This window comes from Struthio camelus, chromosome 2 (assembly GCF_040807025.1).
Source record: "Struthio camelus isolate bStrCam1 chromosome 2, bStrCam1.hap1, whole genome shotgun sequence".
Taxonomy (NCBI): Eukaryota; Metazoa; Chordata; class Aves; order Struthioniformes; family Struthionidae; genus Struthio; species Struthio camelus.
In genome coordinates, this window is record NC_090943.1 from 27928686 (window position 1) to 27949558 (window position 20873).

Consider the following 20873-nt stretch of genomic DNA (forward strand, 5'->3'; position numbering starts at 1 on the left):
ATGAGTGGTTGAAGAAATACTGGACACTACAGTCCATATTAACTTAAAACAGGAACAGTGCATAAGCACAACTTAATTCATTTGGAGGAGCCTCTTAATCTCTGTGCTTTATGCCTTCACTTCTGGGCATCTATAGCTCGACACTCACCCTGATTTTCCAAACAGATAATATGATGCATACCTTCACCTTCAGAAAGAATGAAATGTCACACTAACTTCAAATATAGTTAGAGTTGGTTTTGCTGTAGGGTTGTTTTTTTTTCCAGGGAGATCATAATACCTTGAGGTAAAGGGATTCTGTATTGTATTATCAGTTGTGTATTCTGCCAAAAATGAACGAGAACAACTTGAAAAAGATTAATGGATTTACAGTGATGAAAAACTAGAATACAGAAGACACATAAGTGTTGCTCTTATGGTTGACAGTTCTCTCTCTTACATGTTCTACCCAACTGGAGTTCATTTCACTAATTTTTCTTCCTAATTAAGGTCACATCAATTATCTTTCAAAAAGCCAAGCTTTAGATTCATATTTTTGAGTCAATTACCTTCTATCTATTTTTTCTGTTATTATTTTTTCAATCTTTCAAGATAAGTGAAAAGCTACTAAATTTAGACAAATATGTTTATAAATCAGTTGGTACACAGACAACAATAACAATATTGGAAAGATTTTCATAGAAATAAGCTCATTATCTCTGTCTGTTTGTGGTAAAAAAGTTTTCACTAGCTTTTGTTTATGCATTGTCAATCTGGTAGCCAGAGATAGTTGTAGAAAATGCAATTAATAAACAAACGTGACAAAGTAGGGAAGTTGCACTCTGTACTGTCCAGTTCTATGATTAATTTATACCTTGCATACTTCCTGATCCAGAACTAAAATCATTAATAAGGTCAATCACTAATGTCCACAATTATCTACTGTGGGAACGGTAAGGAGAACCCGCCTGATCTACTGCAACTGCGTTGGTCTTAGTGCTGATTTCAGCTGGAAGACAATCAGACTCTTAAAGTCTGATCGAATATCAAATCCAATATGCAAGCAGGAACCAGATGAAGTATGTCTAAAATGAAGATCTTGACATATCTAATTTAATCTAGCCAATGTTAATTATTAAATGCTCAGTGCTTTATATTATGAAAACAAACATGCCAGCTGAAGTAAATATTTGCATCTCTAAACCATGTGCCAACTTGCAACTGTACCATCAATAGCCGCCCTTTGTGAGTCAAGACCACAGCGTGTTCTGCAACAAGACAAAGTAATTGAAAATTACTTAGATTTATTAATTTAAGTTACTAGGTTCAATGGCAAAATATAGGATCAAATATTGATTATAAAGCAGATGCTACTACACTCATGAAGTATGCTTTTATTTTACAAAGTTTTATTCTAAGGGATATAAAACATAAGAGAAATTTGGGGGACATTTTCAAAACAGAAAAATAGAAAAAACCCTAGTAACCTACTGTGTACAGAATCACAACCAACAATCGCAGACCTACATAGAGGTCAACAAATGCAGACATGTTTTGAAAGAAATATTATAGTCAAGCAAAAAGGATAAGAAGGAAAAACGTGAGAGAGAAAGTAAATACTGGATTACAGCCATAGAAACCACTATTGCCTACAAAATTCTCTTTTTCTGTCAGTTTATCCAGTGCAGCCATTTGCTCCTGTCAAGAGTCACTCTCCAAAATTTAGCTTCCTAGAGATTTTTTTTTTTTTGCTATGACACATTTAAAGAGCCATACCCATTCCCTCTATCCTCCTATAACTTCACTGCCTCCTAATTCATTTCTGGATCCATTTCAAACTTATTTTTCTTGCTTCAAAACCTTCCATGCACTTGCTTCAAATTATCTTCTGGATGACTTCTGCATTTTCTCTTTTAACTTCAGGATTTCTTTAGCATTCACATTTGCTAGTATCTAGTGCTGTCATGTTTTCTCTACTCAAACTGGTCTACGTTGTATCAAGAGGCCACTTAGCTTATCCTGCTGCGGATAGCAGACTGACAATGACTCAGTCTCCTTTACTCCTCTCTTGTCCCTTGGCTTTACTCACACTTCTGTTTTCAAAGCTGATCTACAAAAACCTTTTTCTTCCTGATTGCAGTTCCTAATTTCACTCAGTGCTTGCTCTAATTTCTTAATTAACTCTGTAACTATGTAATTAACCTTTGTCACATTTTATGTAACATCCGGCAGGAAAGAAGCACTCCAAATAAAGTCATAATATTACCAAAAAGGTTCCTGTTATCTACTGCCTATCATCCTAGCTAGCACTGTTTTGATCAACGTAACTATATCTGTCTCTTGGCTTAGCCTCTATATTTTCTGGTATAGGAAGAGTTTTTTGGTTTGGTGTTTGTAAAGCCCTGAACATTTGTCTCCAAACCCACGACAACACTGCAATTTAAATATGTAATAATAATACATAGGAGTAACAGTTTCCTATAGAATTTGACACAATTAATAATGCACTCAGGTATATTAAAAAATGTTCCTTTCTTCAAACTGGGCCTTGGCTTACCTGAAAATGTGGGGTATCAGTCCTGCACACCACTCACTAACACAGCAAATAAATACCTTTTATTTATTTACACAGCATAGGAAAGAAACTTCCTTACGTGGCCCTCCTCAAGCCCTCCCTTGGCAGCTGTTCGGTTCTGCACATCTCTCAGCTAAATCTAGGAGCAAATTTCAGTACACAAAGACTTGAAATATTCCTGGGCAACTATGGAGGTTCCCGTCTCAGCGCAGCTCTCTCTGTGCTTGCGTATTAACCTGTGACAGACGCGCTGACTACAATATTGATTTGTCAAGCAATCGCAACAGAGATTGAGTTATGGTTACACACTGTCCTCGTTGCCAGACATCTACCAGTTCAACGTCAGCACAGAAAATGAGTCATTAAAGGATCAGTCAGCAAGCGCTGAGACAAACGTATCGGTCTGTTGTGACTGTGTATGCTGCAACTTCGAAGACAGTACTGCCCTGGATGTTTTTTGCATTATTATCTCTCTCTCCCTAACATGCATCTAAGATATCGAAACTCCACCCCTATTGCAAGCCACAAGGGAGAAAGAATTTTGCCCTTTCTCTTTCCTCCAGTCGCCTGGTTATTTTAGAAGGGCAGTGTCCTTATTAGGCTATCCAAGTCTTAAACTTTGTTCTTTGGGTTCTTTCCTCTCACCCTAGAAATGAATACAACTCCTGTGAGCTTTTTCCAAACAGTAGCAGAAGTTTTCTAAATCAGCATGATTCTTGCCACTCGCATGCTGAAGGGTTGGTATGAAGCTATCGTTATATGAATTTCAGTGTGCTACCACCTGGGAGAGTTATGGTTGGCAGCAGATAAACTGAGATGGTGCCTGCAGACTCTGGAAGATGACTTTGCAGTTTGTACCTGGTTAAAAGATTACCCTTGTAAACCTCTGAGACATTCATTTAATGTGGTATTGCTTTTTGACACTTTCACCAGGAAAATTTTTCCCATACTCTTGCCGTAAAAGGCATTTTCCTAACCCTGGAAATATTCTTTCACTTTAAACATTTGTCAGCAACAACTCAATAGCCTTTTTTTTTTTTTTAAGTTTTGTCTTTCTGGGGAGTTTTGCCTCTGTCAAGATAGAAAATAGGATTGTCTCAGGCTGAGTAGACCAGGATGGAAGAAGTTACAGAGATGGACTCTCTGATAGGTCTGTAGGTGTGAAGCACAACACTCAACAAGTATGTACAGAGAACATTAAGGGGCTGTATGCCCCTTAAAACAATATCCTCATTATAATCTGCGATGAAAAACACATTCAGAATAAATTTTTACCCAAATAAAAGATGAAATGAAAATACTTCAGTAACTCAACCTCATTTTCTTTAACTTTACTTCCCAGAGAGACCTGGCAATCTATCTCATGTAAATTAACTAGATAGTTGACTTGTTACAGGACTAGGACGAGGAGACACCACTTGAGTTGTTGCAGATGGATACAGTACAGCATGTCATCTTTATCCCCAGGGTAATTCACAAACTTCACAACACTCAGTTGGAGAAAAATGCTTCAAAAATTACAGTCTATGAGTCTTTTGATGGAGATCCATCAATTTTATTCTGTGTAAAGAGGGCTTTAGAACTAGCGAGACTTAAACTTAACTATCAACTGTGTTTAACTCAGGTCCTGTGCTATTAGATAGTGACTGTGATTTTTTCTGGTTGTTTCCAGGCACTGTGAAGTGAATCACTTCTCCAAGGAAGGTGGACCTGCAGGCAGAGCAGTAGGAGGCTGTTCAATTTGAAGAACAGATGTCCCGAAATGCTATCTCATGCTGAGCACAGACATCCCTGACTATTCAATATTCCGATTCACTACAGATTCCCAAACACTTTAAACACAAACACATTTGTTTTCTACCTGCCATCAGTTTGTGAATTATCTAGTGTGGTGTCAGGTGGCATACTGGCTAATTGAATGGACAGCTGGTACCTGGTACTGATGTCCTATGCCAAACTAGCAGCGTGAAGCACGTGCCTGTCCAAATTATTTCCAGTGACCTGGCATACGTGTTTTGTAATGATGACAAACATTCATATGCAGAAGTATATGTAGATATATAAGCAGAGGTAGTTTTAACAACAGCTGTTTCCCCAGCTGTCATTGTCAAGACTATGTCTTAGGAAGTAAAAATGAACACATTTCGAAAAATGATCAAAATGTAACAGAGGTAGATTAAATGCGGAGAACAGGATGTCACAATCTCTATCATCAATTGCTTAAATGTAAACATGAAGTCCTAATTGCCACATTCCAAAAACAGGCCCTTAGGTTAGACCAGTCGGGGTAAAACTCAGATATCTAAACAGGGCTGGTTTCCACAGGTGCTGTGAAGCTGCCGCTTGTGGCGAACTCCTTCAAAGCTGGGACTGAACCCATGTGGGGAAACGCATTCTCTTTCACTCCCTTTCTCATTTAGATATCCAAATATGGACCTTCTGCAGCTTGGAGAATCCAGATTTGAGGGTTTGACTTAAAGTCCTCACCCAAATATAACTTCTGCATGTGCTGACCCTGTGATAATCAATTTAAATTCTGCAGGAAAATGTTTTTAAGAAAAAAGGTGAAGAGACATTAGCACTGTGTTAATAGGATGCCACCTACTGGGCATCTTATCAACCTCCAACGTAAGACTGGAGGTAAATAAGTAGGACTGAGAAAACTGAAAAAATCTGCTTTGCAAAAAGCCTCCCTAAAGGTGAAAAAAAAAAAAGCTAATCTAGCTCTCTGTGATATGTTTCCCAAAAGCCTATGGTTTGCTTTCTTTTCTGCCAGGTTTCTCAAGCATCCTTTTTTTTTTTTCTTGCGATAGCGTCAGCAACAATAGCAATATTTCATAAGCATTTATTCATCATATTCTCTTCTTAACTCTTCCCCTCCTGGTGCCTGTATTCCTACTGAGAAGGCTGCACCTTAACAATTTGTTCAGCAATTTTTTCCTGACTCCTCCCTGCTTTAGGCTAACAGGCACTGTCTAGGCGTCCCACTGAAAACAGCTGAAAGATGTAATATATGCACACACATGTGGAGATGCACGCAGGCAAACATGATGGAATTAGTTTCACACTTCAGGCGAAAATCAGACTCCACTCTAGGCTCTCCTTGGCATGTGGTCAAAAAGAAAAGTTAAATTGGGGTTTCGGCTTTGAGTTTATATTTCCGTTTTTGGCTTTTTTTTAGGGGGAGGGAGGGGGTGAAATTATGTCTCAGCTGTGTTATTTAATTGTTATGCTGCTACATTCTGTTTCAAAGTTATTGATTTTGTTCTATGTTTAAAATATTGTTCTTTAGTAGGAAACTATCAGGCACATAGGGAACTACTGCCTTGCAGCCACAGAGCGCAAAATATCAGAAAAAATTGCAGAATTGGCATGAGTTTATAAAGTCTCTAAGATTAAATGTAAACCTTCAGAAAAGTGCACAGCATTTTGTGTGGCTTGTTAGGAGGACTAACAAAACAGAGGACCGCATTCTCATTTACCCTGGGGACCAATTACACCATTCTAGCAGAGTTAAAAGGCTTTGAAGCAAACACAGATTATATTTATACCTACCATCTCTAGACTCCTTTTCACTAACGGATTAATGCAAAGAGACCTTAATTAAATAAGCAGACTATATTTCTCTACATTAAGCCCCATTCTTACTTTCACTGTGGTCACTCTTCACCACATTCATGGTGCAAAGAGGACTTAATATGAATCAACTCATTTTACATAAGAATTAAGGCCTTAACATGAGCATTTTTGCTGCAACAGGCTCATGCCTGTCTCACGTGTCCACCTGAATGAAATCTAAAATGGGTTGCTGGTATCTTGCTCACCTTGACTGAAGTTTCTGAGGTCGGCACACACAGCCCCAATACTGCAAGCACCTCAGATCAGCCCAGACACTTCATTAGACCCTGAGGGGATTAATTTTGTGATATGCATTTTTATTGTATATTACTACTCTACTTCCGTGCATAAAAGACAGATAGTCTGACTCTAGTCTACGTAACCATTGATTTAAAAGTATTAATATAGGCCAGTGATTTAAGTTATTATGACTTCTTTATGGAAGTGCCCATCATGCATTCATTGTTTCCTAGTCACTGAAAAAGAGGGTTTTACATGAAGATGACAGAAATTATAGGAAGAGAAATGCAAAATATGTATTTTTTTTTAATTACTAGCCAACTAGATATTATAATTACTTGAATAATAGATCACTTCTTATATTTTTTCCTGTCACAGAGCAACTAGCTACTGACACACTTCAGTCACACTGACATGATGGCAGTGCTGCCAGTCATGGAAGCTAACTCATGCCCTAGCACTACTTTATTTCATTTGCAGTGTGAGTAATTGATTCTTAAAAAAAAAAAAAAATCCAAGGAAGCAGGTGATGAACAGCAGAGGTGTACCTCTTGGATCAGTGTAATGATAATATTCCACAGAGAAAATGAGAGTTCATGGTCTAGCATTAGACATGAAAAATAATAGGTAGGCTGTCATATTGCCACCAGTCTTTAAGACTGATGAGTTTTAACTATTCAGCAGCATTAAGACCACTTTAATATTCGCTCTCAATATGTCCTACATATATCAGCTTTTGCTCTCTGAAACTTTTATGTGCTTAAATGTAACCTAAATCTTTTAAATACCTGCATCGTTTTTACTTTCCGCCTTTAGTTCCGTGGATATATCAAAGTTTTAGCAAAAATTCTATATTCAATGATGTTATGAGATCTTTTAAACAAAAACAAACTGTACTTGCCTGTGTCTGCAAACTGCTGTTGCCCTTATCTCATACAGAGTCTCTTGGAACTACATTACTAAAACTAAATGCATGTAATAAAGTCACCTGACTAAAGATCCTCACGGTTATAAAGGTAACTCAAAAGTTAGAAACTGCTTATGTAACCTTAGCTTAGCCTTCTCAGAGATACGCATTACAATTTTTAATTCCTGTCATCACACTTCTTTTCCCATATGAACCCTTTCCTTATCGGGTTGGTAAGGATGAACAGTGCCCACTGACTAAGTGATTCAATAATTTTATTTTTTTACAGGTATTCAGTGAGATTTCATTTATTGTACACTCATCAAACCTTGCGTGGCAGACAGATTTATGAATTTCCTTATATGTTTTTTTCTACGATGTTCATTACTGCAGTATCAATGCTTCACTGACTATTAACTCACCTTCAAACTACTGCTGTTTGGGGAGAGATAGTATTATCAGGATTTCACAGACGAGGAGCCAATGCATTTCCGTTTGAGAGCGTGACATTTTTTCCTTAAAAAAAAGGACTCCCTGCTCTCTATAGCTCAGCACAGCATGTGTATGAAGGATGAGGAAGCAGTATCTTAAGACATGGGAGGCAAAATGCTTAAGAAGACATTTGACAGTGTATCGTTGCTGTTGTACAGGTTCTTGGTGTGAATACCACCAGCACAATGTCCCATACCTCACGAAGCACTTCTTGCAGATGTATTTCCCCATTTCCCTCTGGAACATTTAGTTTGATTTCCATGTGTTTTCAGGTTCTCGTGACATTCTTGAGCCATGCAATAGATTCTCCTCCTCCTCCCAGTTCTTACAGCAATGCTAGTATTTCTCCTATTTAGTAGATAAGTTGCTACCCCTAATCCGAGCTCCAGTTCTTTTGAGGTGATCAGCTCTTTCAATCCTTTCTTCTTTCTCTTTTTTTTTGGATCTGCTTGTATGCCTCCTTTCCAGACCAAAGTAATTCCCTGAGTCATAGAAAAAATTAGGCTGGAATGAACCTCTGGAGATAATCTAGCAACCCCCCTGCTCAAAGCAGGGCTAGCTTCAAAGTCAGATATAGTTGTTCAGGGTCATATCCAGGCTAGTTTTGAAAATCTCCAAGGATGGAAATTTCACAGCCTCTCTGAGCAATCTGTTCCTGTGCTTAAGTTCTCTCGTTCATCTGCTCTCTAACAATTCAGATCTGACTGTGATTTAGAAATGTCCCCTGTATTGTGTGATTAACACGACTGATTTTTAGTGGCATTCACTCCGGTAGGATTTTCTACTATTTCAGGGCTTCTTTTCTTCCACATATCTTGTGCAGATGATATGTCAGCAGGCATTCTGGAAATGCTGGCTTCCAGAGAGAGTGTTGGAAGGCATTAATTAGCTGCCCTCCTTGTCCTAGCTCATCTTCCAATACCAAACTGTGCATCTAGCATAATGAATATGCTTGTTAGAGAGGGTTTGGAAGTGATGTCATCCAGCATGAGTGGGTTGTTTTGTTCCTGTATCATTGTTTGATTGTTCTAGTGCTTATTTGTTCCTGATTCATTGCCTTAAAGTTCTTTAATATCTGTGCATATGTGGAATACTCTCATTTTTCTTCTCTATTGTCATCACTCAGTATATACTTTCCCATGGCTTCTTCACTTTTCTAATTAAGGTCTTCATTGCCAAGGGGCTCAAAGTAGAGATAATAGTTATCACAGTGCAGTATGCACTTCTGGTACTGCCTTACAGATAGATTTTGCAGCAAGCAGTTGACATCCTCTGTCTTCAAACACACATGAAAAACTCATACTACACAGGTCTGTCAGGCTATGTCCTTTTCCAGTTTTCATTGCCCTTAGGGTATGTAACAAATTTAATGCATAGTTAAGATTGAAATCCAAAAATTAATTATGCTGGATTATCTATTATGCAGACACCTGGATATGTACTTTTTCCTTGGACTTACATCTACATAGAATAGATGTTCTTGTACCCTACTAGTCTTGTTATGTTTTGTGCTATAGGTTCAGTTTTCCCATAGTCAGTTCCCAAAACTGTATCCCAAAGCTGATCATGATTTTTATAGCTACTTCTTCAAGATTTTTTAGAAAAATTGCTTGTCTCATCACTATTATTCTCCTTTTTCTATATGGAACACAAAAAAGAACTCTGTAACATTTCTGCTTGCTGCTTTCTCCAGAGACATTCTTCAGCTGCATGCACCAAAGGCTTTGTTCTCCTCAGCTTGCTTTGCAGCGTGTAACATAACTCCTCTCAAGCACCTGGCTTTCACTTTTCATTGTGTGATACTATCTACATTCACTGGCAATTTGCTGGCTTTGTGCCTTTACAGTAGGCTTCTCTTCTAACGTGAACTGTGGTTGATGCCTCTGTCTGGCACTGTGCATGTGAGCAACTGCTGACCCCCTGCACTTTATCGTCTGCATGTCATCCTCATTACTGAGGTGTCCTCTCATCTGCTCTGGATGGCTTATGCTGTAGCCATTCTAGTGGTATCTTACGACGTACAAGTGCCCTCCACTAACATGCACCCCTCCATTTCTTTTTTGCCTCATCCTATTAAGGGTTTCCTGCACTCCACTCTGCTCTACAGGAACAGTCTTTTTCTAATCTGTTACAGCTGGTTGATTCGCTCACATCAGAGGACTCAGTAGGTCTTCAAATTTCCTAAGATTTCTTCTCTGAATGGAGAACTCTGCTCTCTGAAACAGTGCACTTCAAATAGCTCCAACAGTCCATCTAGATTTCTTCTGTTTGCTTCAGTAAGTTTTCCCTCACAGGCCTCTGTAAATGTTCTTATCTGTCTGTACAAAAGAACATGACAAAAAGAGAAGCTTTCTCCCTCTGTGCTGTAGGTCCTGCAAAAAAAAATTGATTTCATCAACTCAACCTGTGCATTAAATGCACCCTTTTTAGAAGTTCAGAAGTGGTACACTTCTTTCCTTTCATACATACAACATACAACTTTTCTCCAGATTTTTCCCAGTGCGACCGTGGGACTCACAGTCTTGCTCTAATGCTAAATAAATGAACTAAACAGAGTTGCTCAAATTAGTAGGGTTTTCAGAGTTTCAGATTTTCTGTATCTACACCTTGCCCTCTGAAGCTCTGCATAATAAACACATGCGTAAATAGCAGTGTTTTAATAATCAGTGCATCAGCATTTAACTACACATGACAATAAAACAGTTCATGAAAGGGACCGGAACCTGTAGGTGCATTGAACAGGTCTCTGTGAATGGCACTGAGCTGCTTGCAGCAGTGGTAGGCTGACATCCTATAATAAGTCCTGAAGGAAAACGAAAAACTACCAGAGAGCTTCTCAAATATTTGCTGGTATCAGAAGACTGGTAGGACTCAGAAAGAGCAGGTACAGCTAGGGGCATTGTCATGGGCATTGGCTCCCTCACCTTGATTTTCTCAATTATGAACTTTCTTCTGTTCCACTCCCGTCTCCTCCCAGATGTTGGCTGCTTCCCTTCCTCTCTCCATTCATCCATGCCATTCAACATTTCCAGCCATACCCTAGGCCCTTCAAAGATTTCTACCATCCAAGTATTAGTCTCTCTGCTTGGCCCTCAGGTCCTCCTCATCTCCTTCACTTTCCTCTTCTCTCTGCTTCTCCTCTGTGCTTTGGCTCTTGATCTATCTGCCCTCAACTAGGCAGCATAGATTGGCTTACAGGACTTCAAAACTGTGATTGCAGACCAAAGTTCTACAAAGATCTGGACCGTACAAGTGTGTGTGTGTTCTTACACAAAAAGTAAAAGGTTCAGTCCTGACTCAGAAACCACTTACTGCCAAGTCCATTTTCCACAGCATGGTAGTACAAGAATTTCTCAGAGAAAAGACTGTCCAGAACTTGTGGACATATGCAAAACCATATATCATGCACTAGACAAGATTTTCAGAGACAATGAAAATTATTTGCCTACATTTTTCAAAAAAATTAATTCAAAGGCAGATTGCAGGAGTTCTTAGCCCAAAAGCTGAAAGCTTAGTGAAGTGGCAAGTTGATGAAACCAGGAACTTCTGAGAAGTATGAATCTGCACTAAATCAGTTGTATACAGCATATGGATAACCATATATGTATATGTGGGCATGTGCATATATATACACACATATACATATATATATATACATACACATATGAACTATTATGTGCATATGGACTGCCTGTGCTTGTACAGGAAAACTATTGCTACCCAGATTCAGTTTTACTATAGTCGCATAGTAATCGGCATATCTAACTATCTTTAATTGTTACACTCAGTGTGATTTCTCCACGTGGAGTTATACACGCACTGAAAACCACAATTCATCACTTTAACAAATCTTTTATCAATCATATTCTGAATACATGTCACATGGCTATAATGCATCTCATGAGCTGTATTAAAATCAGTAAGATATTGATCACGTGGCTTAAGTTTATTTACGAGAAATGGTAGACTTTGATACTGATGAAACATTGTCCCAGTATTTTGTTAGAGTATGAAGATACCTTCTGGTAATGGTAAAGGTTCTACAAGACTCTTTCTGTATATAGTGTCTATACACCTTCTTCCTGCTTAATTGCACCCATTTCTCAGACTCCATAGGCCACTAAGCCCCACTTCTTTCCCTCTTAATAAAAGAGAGGCTTCTTCCATTTTGTCTCTCTACAATCTATTTCACCACAGACTGGTTTAAAGTATAAAGATCTGTTTCCTTTCTGTAACTGGGCGGATAATTCAAACAGCTTTGAGTTGCAATGATGCTGCAATACAGCAATGACAAAATGCTGTAGGGGGCAGGAGTTGTTTTTTTTATTTTGGATGTGGATCTTGGAGATGTGAACTATTTTGAAGAGTAGGTGAAAGAGAAGAAATGATATAGTTATGTAGTAACTACCTATAGGTTTTTCCAGTCATGAATTCTAATTACATTAGGCGTTTCATGGGATGAACATATTCCATGCAAAACACTGCCTATTTGACTGCACTGCCAATAAAGTTAGCAGGCGTATAAACACTTATAAATCCAAATGGATACGTGCTTTCTTTTCAGTGCTGAGATGACTCCAGATTTAGGCCTTTAAGAAGCACATACTATCAAATGCCATGAGACCTACCATAAAAAAAGCAGAGCAGACAATACTGAGGCCGCTGTATCTGTGAGAACATATGGTAACAATGATTATTATTTATTACTTGATGCTACTTCGACCTAAAATGTACTTGGCAGCATTCAAACACAGGGAAAAACATTATATTGTAACGCACATAGCTCAAGGACTTAAATGAGTCAAGTAGCTTGTAGTAGGGGAAGTGGCCCTCAGAAAATTAAAGGAAAGTCTACTTGCACACAATTTGTTCCTCATCACTGAGTCTTTCTCAAGACCAGGACTTAAAGGATTTTCTAAACTCTAAGCCTCACAGCTGAGCACAGTCAGGAGAAACGGGATCAGCAGACTACGTGTTACTCTTTCAGTTTCTCAAAGAACGTTCTTAAATAGCCCGGAGCGAAGCCATAAGACTTACTGGAAATATTTTAAACCGGTCAGACTAAACTGTCCTTTGGACAAGCCTCATGCTAGTCCTGTTTGTCGTTTTCATTTGTGAGAAATAAAATTTCTGAAAGAGCTGCAATATAAAATGTTAAGATTCAATAATTCCCTCAAACACTTGTGTAAGTGACTAAACCAGTATGAATGATATGTCATATCAATATGTTGTAAATGCACAATGTAATATTGGAGGAAAAACGAAATCTCCTCTGCTACAATATACACTAGAAGACAATGCTTTCTATTAATTAATTAGGCATTTTGTAACGCAACTTTCCAGAAGGTGATCACTACCATCAAATGCAGAAGCGCACATATCTTTTAAGGCATATCCTCCATCTGACAACGTTCTCTCTGTTGTGCAAAACATTTCCTTCTCTTTATTTTTTCTTGTTTGATGCACTCTCTTTTCTAGTGTTTTACTTTTCCTTTTTTTCTGTCTAGTTTACTCTACTTGCTTCTTTCTGCATCCCATACCCCTCAGTCTTCATAGCATTCGCATGCCAGCAGCATAGTAAAGAACAGCAGCAGTGAATCTTCCCTCTCACTTATACTTTCATATTGTCTGGGGAGTAGGGATTTGGATAGAAAAAAAATGAGGGCCCCAGTAGGAGCTGGACGGGTCGGTGAGAGCAGGAGTTCTTACCAGAAGAGATCTATCTAGTTCCATGAGGAAGGTCAGCAGTCTTAGATACCTTTCTCAGTACTAAAGCCAAGAACAATGATGAAAATTTTCTCTAGATAATCAGGCAAAGTATCAAAGGTGTAAGTATCCTCTTTCCCCTGTCCTGGAGTACTTATGGTTGGAGGAGATTGCACTTAGCTCATTTAAGAGATGGAAATGTTCACAGTCACAGGGTGTTTCAGGCTGTGCATAGTAGTTTAGAGAAGGACTATCACGACGACCTAAAGAGCATCAAATATCTTTTGCTGTTCCTTATGCTCCAATGAACGGAAGATGACATTCCTTAATAGCTAAAGAACTGTAACTTTATGGACACCGTTTGTTCCTCTCCTGTGAGGAATCACACTCATCCTTCAAAAGATGCCGACTATCTGTTTGCTGGCTGATATACAGCAAAAGGGAGAGCAACGTTAAGAGATGATCCAAGTGATGAAGTAGCTACACAGCCACAAGTAACTAAGACTATAGATACATAAATGGAGAGACAAAGACAAGGAAGAGCTGGAGCTCTGCACAGGAGAACATTGCAACACAAAGGGAGACACAGATGGGTTCTGCGCTGAAGACGGCATAAAGTATGAACAATTTAGTACTGATTCCCAGGAGAGGTAAATTTAAAAGGACGAATCACTTTGAGGGGTCATATTACTTATTCCCAACTCACTGCAATGACGATAGCTTGATTTGCTACAGAGGAACTGCTCTAGCACACATATCCTACAGGGGAGATGTTAGTTAACATCTGCATACATCACAGTTACAATGTTACAGCCACATGAGCCTTCCCATATTAGAGCATGCCTTAACATTGCCTGAGAGAAATGAAAGTGACAAATTCACTCCATGAATTTATTTAGTCTTTGATTGCCTTTCTCATTCTTCCATCAAGCTGTAAATAGTGCCATGGATTACAGCAATTTCTGTTGTGAGAGCACAAAAGCAAGTATTTCACCATAAAAAAGCCACACACATAAAATTCAGTCAATGTTTGAAGAGATACTATGCCAAATGTGGAGTTTCATTCCAGTTACTAATAAAATAGTAAAACAGAAGTTTTATCTCTTTTTCTTTTGCAAGTGTGTCTCAGCACAACCTTAACTATAGAGTTTTGACATCTTTGTAACAACAACACCGTGTTTTAAGAAGCATTTCACATCATTTAAAGAGAGTCTTTTTATTATCTCCTTAGTTGTGAGGAGACACAATTCATCTTGACTCGAGTAACCTCAGAATATGTCTATGAACTCACTTGGCATTGCCCACAGAAGTGTCCAATTTCTAGGACAAAACAACAGAATAAAAATCTGCTTTTCTAATTGTGGAGATGCAGTTCAGCACTTAGTAGCACATCCCAGAAGAGAAAGGCATTTCTAACACCTGCTTCTGAACAATAGCAATTTTCTAACCTGTGCTTTGCCCCAGGTTAATGAAGACATTGCAAACTACAGTGAGCATGTCAAAGCCAACAACAAGCATACATTGCTATCTTTGTATTCTTCTAAAGTATATACTGCCAGAGCTACTATAAATAAAATACCAGTGAAACCACAGATTCAAAGATATTGCAAAATTTATCAAATGTATTATTCATCTAACTCTTGATAACAGCAAATAATGTTCATCAAAAGCCACAGATAAAGGGTGATATGGTTCTTATATACACTACTGTATATATGGTTCTTATATACACTACTGTGTATAACCACAGCAGAAAACATTTGCTGGACAGTGTCACATGAAACAAAATGCTTATTTCCTAAAACGCTATTAAAAGTGTGGTGTAAATGGCCATTTCTGTCAAATCTGTGCCAGGTCTTCTATTATGTATAACTGAAATAAATGATCAAGAAGCCACTCTTCAGAAGCTTATTTTAAAATAGATGCCACTCCATGTCACCTTTACTGAACAAGACAGGATCACAGTGAATAAACAGGTGCAATGAAATTGTATTTAGGTGCATTGGATGAGATGCATTTGCATAAATTGTATTTTTCAATTTTTTTTTTTTTTAACTGTTTCTGTAAGTAGGAACACCAATATCGCACTGTCAGTCCCCTCCTCCTGGACCCAGGAGAGCTCCTCCCTGCAGGTTGCCCTGCGTCTGCGGTGCACAGACTAAGCTGATCCTTGCAGTAATCCACCTCTGAGGACTACAGAACTTTGGGAAGCAACTTTATAAAAGCCACTGCTGACTTGCCTGTCTGCAATATGATCCCGTTTCAGAAGGCATTTTGGGAACCATGGAAAAATCCATGGCAGCAAAGCTCTGATGTACTTTACATCTACTCTCACTCCCAGTGCTATTTGCTACTAAATATGTTAAATGGCTCCACTTTCACCTTGTGACTGAGTACCACAATTTCTTGTTCTTCCTTGGTTTAATGGTAAGTCTTTGTGTATGCCCATACAAGCCAGTCACATGCAGTTAAATCAAGCCCTTCATGAAAAGGTAACTTTAGACCCCGTCCTCCTTACCCTGTGAACCCATACCCTTATCTAAGCTTCACCTCAAAATTATGGAGCCAATTAAATGGCTTATCTGCTCACAGGCAAGGCAGAAAACGTCACTGGTTTGTTCAGCAGACCAACCAAAGTAAGACTCCTTTGACATCTATGGGTATCATCTTAATTAAAAAGGTATCCAGCAAAAACATGTCCACAAATACAAACTTTAGCATCAGGCACGGGTTTCCCAGTTGTTACTGTTGGGTGAATACCACATCAAGCATTGCTACTAGTGCTGCTGATTAACTGAGCTATGCCGACATCCCTGCGCTGTCTGTGTATTGTATTAGCCAGCTCTACACGCAAGCAAGCCAGGGTCTCTCCCATTCATTGGCAAATCTAGTTCAAAATTCATCCGATATGAAGAACAGACTTTTAAAAACAGCCCTGTACACAGATTCTCTGTTCTTTCCACTTGCTTATCCCGCCATCAAAAGCCACGAAAGGAGCATTACTATAACAATGAAAAAGTGTCAGCCCAAAATATCTACGGTATACGCACTACTGACCTTCAAGTAGAATTCTTTATTTAAATTAGCAGCACTATTCAGCAGTCTAATCTTGCACAGCTGCTTCAGAAGAATGCAAATTACATTTTAAGGAAATTTGTAGCTAGGCTGTTGTTACAACATCTGTATTGCAGCATGTACTCCTCAGACAAAACACCACCTCTACAACAAGGTACCATGCAGACCTCCCAGGGTTAGCTTCGGAGCAGTCATTTCAGACACTTGAAGCAGTGCCGTCACATACGCACAGCAGCCACCCTGACATCAGTGCTGTGCTTCTCAGGCCTGGGCCACAGGGGCATGTCTTGCACTCCCGGCACTTGTCTCAAGCTGGTGTAAAAGAGGCCTCTAGAAGGCAGATCCACCCCTTCCCGTGCAGGGAAGTGAATAAAAGCAATGCCAAAAGGGAAAGGGGGTGTAAAGACCAAAAAGCAGCACAGAACAAACAATGTGTAATTATATGCTGTTACTTGCCAGGCTATTACAAGTAAACATTGAGGTTCATACTGAAGTAAACAAGATCAGAGGGAAATAACATACAACCTTAAGGGCTAGTCATTCACTCCTCAGTACCTTTATCAAAGGATCAATTAATGCCCAATCCTGTTAAAATGCACGCAGTGTACCCCCCCGCTAAGTACAGAGTACTCGTGTTTCAGACCTAGGTCATCTGTTGCCCTACTGCATAGCCTTTGGCAGGGTGTTTTGGTGCCTCTTGGCTATTCTGATTGTGAATTTTTCAAAGGAGTGAAACCTACTGGGTGGGTGCCTGTCCTCCCAGGCGCGGACCTGACTGCATGCTGCTGTAAGACAAACAGCAGTGGATGAAAGTGCTCAGCACATAACCACATCACCCCGGAAAGGCCCAGGCACAAGCTGTCCTAGCATTAATAAGAGCTTCAATATTGACTTCAATGCCAACAGTGCTAAGACCTCAAACCTGAATAACCAGAAGCAGAATAAAAAGAATGAGCTCTCCAGCTTACTAACATGTAGGACTGATGGGCACTTTCAGAACTGAATTTCCTGTTATTTGTTATCATGGTTTCAGGCAAGTGTAGTTCATTTGACAAGATTCAGTCATACATTTTCTCAAAATCTAAATTTGCACACATCATTTTAAAAATAAATATAGAAAAGTCTTTCTGCTGTCTAATGATTTGCAGGAACTCTTAAATATGGTAAGCTTTTTCTTCATCCATTTTTGCTTATACAAAATTAATGGAATTAATAGCAGCTATTTTGTTCATGCCAGTATTGTTATATAACAGGACTTGCATATAAGCAAATGCCCATTTAGCTTCCTACAGGACCATAGATATAGATTTTAAATAAACATATAATACTATATGGCTAGCTTTTAAGCATTGTTCCATTCTACTTTGATCTGGAAGGAGAGTTGGAAGAAAAACAATTCTGCAAAACATCCTGTAGATCATCGTTTGCATCTTAAATGAAAATTTTAAACTTTTTCAGATGCTTTCAAAACCATTCTGTTGTAGACATGGGAGAAAAAGTTTGTTATACTGTATTCACTCAGTTCAATAAGCTTACTCTTGCAAATATATTACGTAGTACTATTTGAACAAGTTTTTTAGAAAAGATGCTGCTGTTCCTTCATCTCCCATACAAGCTTATTAGCTGTAGAGAACTAAACTGTAAGAAAGTTCTGTTGTTTGCAGACATTTTTATAAGTCAAAAATTTAACAGTGAACTTCTTTACCATAAACTATATATTTTGATGATATTTCCCAACACAGTCTGAATACCTCTGTTAAAGAACAGTACATACCCAAACTGCAATCTGATTTAATTATATTATTTATTTATAATCCATTCTGATGAAAGTATCCACAAAAATCTAAGTACAAGGCATATCTGAACAGCTTATTCTTCTCAGAAGCCCAATATAATGTATCATATGACGTGTTTTTTTAATATATTCACGCCTGGGTGGCTATTCTCCCAATTTATAAAGCACTCTTATGGAGAGTTGTTGTATGCAACATTACTATCCACATTTTAAACTTTGCCACTTGAATTTCTAACCAAAGTTGGCTGGCACTGAGCCATAAAATGAGAGCAAAGATGTGTGGCGAAACTCAGTCTTTGGAGGTGTTAATTGGGGTTTTGCCATTGATCTTAACAGGGCCAAGTTTTACTGAAGATTTACAAAGTTAGCATATTTTACTGCATATAGCTGAGTACTGAAACATTTTAGTTCATTTAGAATAATTTAATGTTAGCCAGTATATGACAGCTATAGTAAGCATCGCAAAGGTAACTTAGCAAAGGTTACTTACTGCTAAAGGTTGTCAGATGTCTGAAAAAATTAAAAGGAAATATTAGCTCTCCTATATTTATCTACTTCACACTTATGCTTAGGATTCTGAGTGATAAATTAAATTCCCTCTTCAGCTACATATCACCTGCAGCTTGAGCTGCTGGTAACAGAGAAACCTCGCCCTGGTCAGCACTGATACTCTTTCAGCCCTCAAGAAATGCAGGGTCCCTTCCAGTGACCAAAGACACAGGTTCTCCACCCGAATACTGTCCTATGAACACAGGGGTCCTGAATACTGTCCTATGAACACTTTTCCACCAAAGAGGAAGCTTTATTTGCTTCAGTGCCTACAAAAAGACAAATGCATTTTGATGCGCTGACTTGATTAATTTACTCTAAACTCCTTTTACTCAGATTATTTAACTCTCCTGTAAGAGAAAAAGAGCACAGTCCTGGGAAGAATATCATGTACTGTACTACCCTTAAGAAGAGGAAATGATAGTTGGTGAACTTAAAAGCATGGCAGGAAGGCATTTGTTAGATATTGAAGATATCAGCTTCAAGGTCTCAGGATACACACCTTTCTATTTACTCCTTTTTTATCAATGACTTTTTCGTCCATTATTTCAGCTACAATCGACATCCTGTAACTGAAATAAAACAGAAGTTTTTCTCTTTTCTTTACAAATTGTCAACTACCTTAACCTTGTCAAGAAGCCCACAAGAATGAAATCAATACAGCAATTTAAAGACAAAATTGGCAGGCCTTTCTATTGTACTTGGACACATAAAGTAAATAGTCTCATATATCAATGAATTGTCATCAATGGCAATATTCTGAGACCTAATAATGTTGTTTTTACATTTGCAGTGTCAGATGAGAAAGGAAATACAGATATCAGTTCGACAGATGGAAAAGAACATGGAAATAATATCTGACACGAACGAGAAACATTGCCTAGTGACTCAGGTGTCATTTAAATGCCCTGTACTTCCAGGATGGAGAACTGCTACTATCTATAATTTATACCGCATTGGAAGCGACCTGCTCCTCAGCGCAAAAGCTAAAATAAAACTCAAGAATTCATAAATTCCCGTCGCCCTTACGCAATTTAACCCCTTGGCAGGCGGCCACTGCCAGCACCGCTCGGCAGGGCCGCCGGGGCACGCCAGCCGGCCCGGCGGGGCGCCGCGCACCCGCGCAATCCCCGCGCAGCGCCGCCGCCGCCCGGCCCGGCCCGCGGCCGAGGCTCGGGCGGCTCCTGCCCACCCGCCGGGAGGGCAGCGCCGCGCACCGCAGCCGGCAGCCCCCGGCTCTTCCGAGGGGGCAACACCGCGCACGCTGCACCTGGGGCTCCTGCTCACACCTCCTACGCCCCCCCTCCCCCCCTTTTTTTTCCTTTTCTTTGCTCTGCTGGCAACCAGGCTTTGCCCCCCGAAGCAGAGCCCCCCTCTCTCCCTACCGCGGGTCCCGCGGCGGCATCCCACCCTCGGCCGCAGCCCGCCCCGGAGCCGGCGGGTTGAGGGCAGGCGGGCGAAGTTGCCGGGACTTACAGTCGCATCGCTGCCGGGCGCTGGCGGGGCGCCTCTCCCGGCCTCCCGTCACCTCGGGCCACCGCGGCAGCGCTTGGGCTCCGCGACGAGCGCAGCCCGCGCTCCCGTCAGTCAGTCAGCATGGCACGGCGGCTCCCGAAACGCCGGGCCGGGGCCGGGGCCGGGGCCGGGGCTGCTCCTGAGCGCGGCGGGTCCCCGCGTCCCGGCGGGCGCGCCCCGGCGGCGGGCGGGCGGGCTGAGCCCCTCAGCCGGAGCACGGGCGGGCCGAGCCCCTCCGGAGGGGATGTGCCTCGGGAAGCATCTGCCTCCTCTCGCCCGCCTCGGCTGCAACGCGCCCACCCCCCGCTCCGCTCCGCTCCCCGCCGGGGCTTCGCGCCGACGCCGACGCCGGTGCGGGGCGGCGGAGAGCGCCCGGCGGCGGCGGCGGCGGCAGCGCCTCCCCCGCGCCCGCCTCCCGCGGC

At 40.3% G+C, this 20873-nt stretch overlaps 1 protein-coding gene across 3 annotated transcripts in view; it reads right to left on the reverse strand.

Annotated features, from left to right (window-relative positions):
• CALCR (calcitonin receptor) overlaps positions 1 to 20873 on the reverse strand; it is a 173157-nt gene that overhangs the window by 151329 nt on the left and 955 nt on the right. The window contains exon 1 of one of the 3 annotated variants that reach the window (XM_068934850.1): positions 20413 to 20630. The exons of the other annotated variants lie outside the window; for them this stretch is intronic. Within the exon in view, the coding sequence (XP_068790951.1) occupies positions 20413 to 20420 (8 nt within the window). The 5' untranslated portion in view covers positions 20421 to 20630. Of the gene's footprint in view, positions 1 to 20412; positions 20631 to 20873 lie in introns of those variants that run through there. 3 annotated transcript variants of the gene reach the window in all.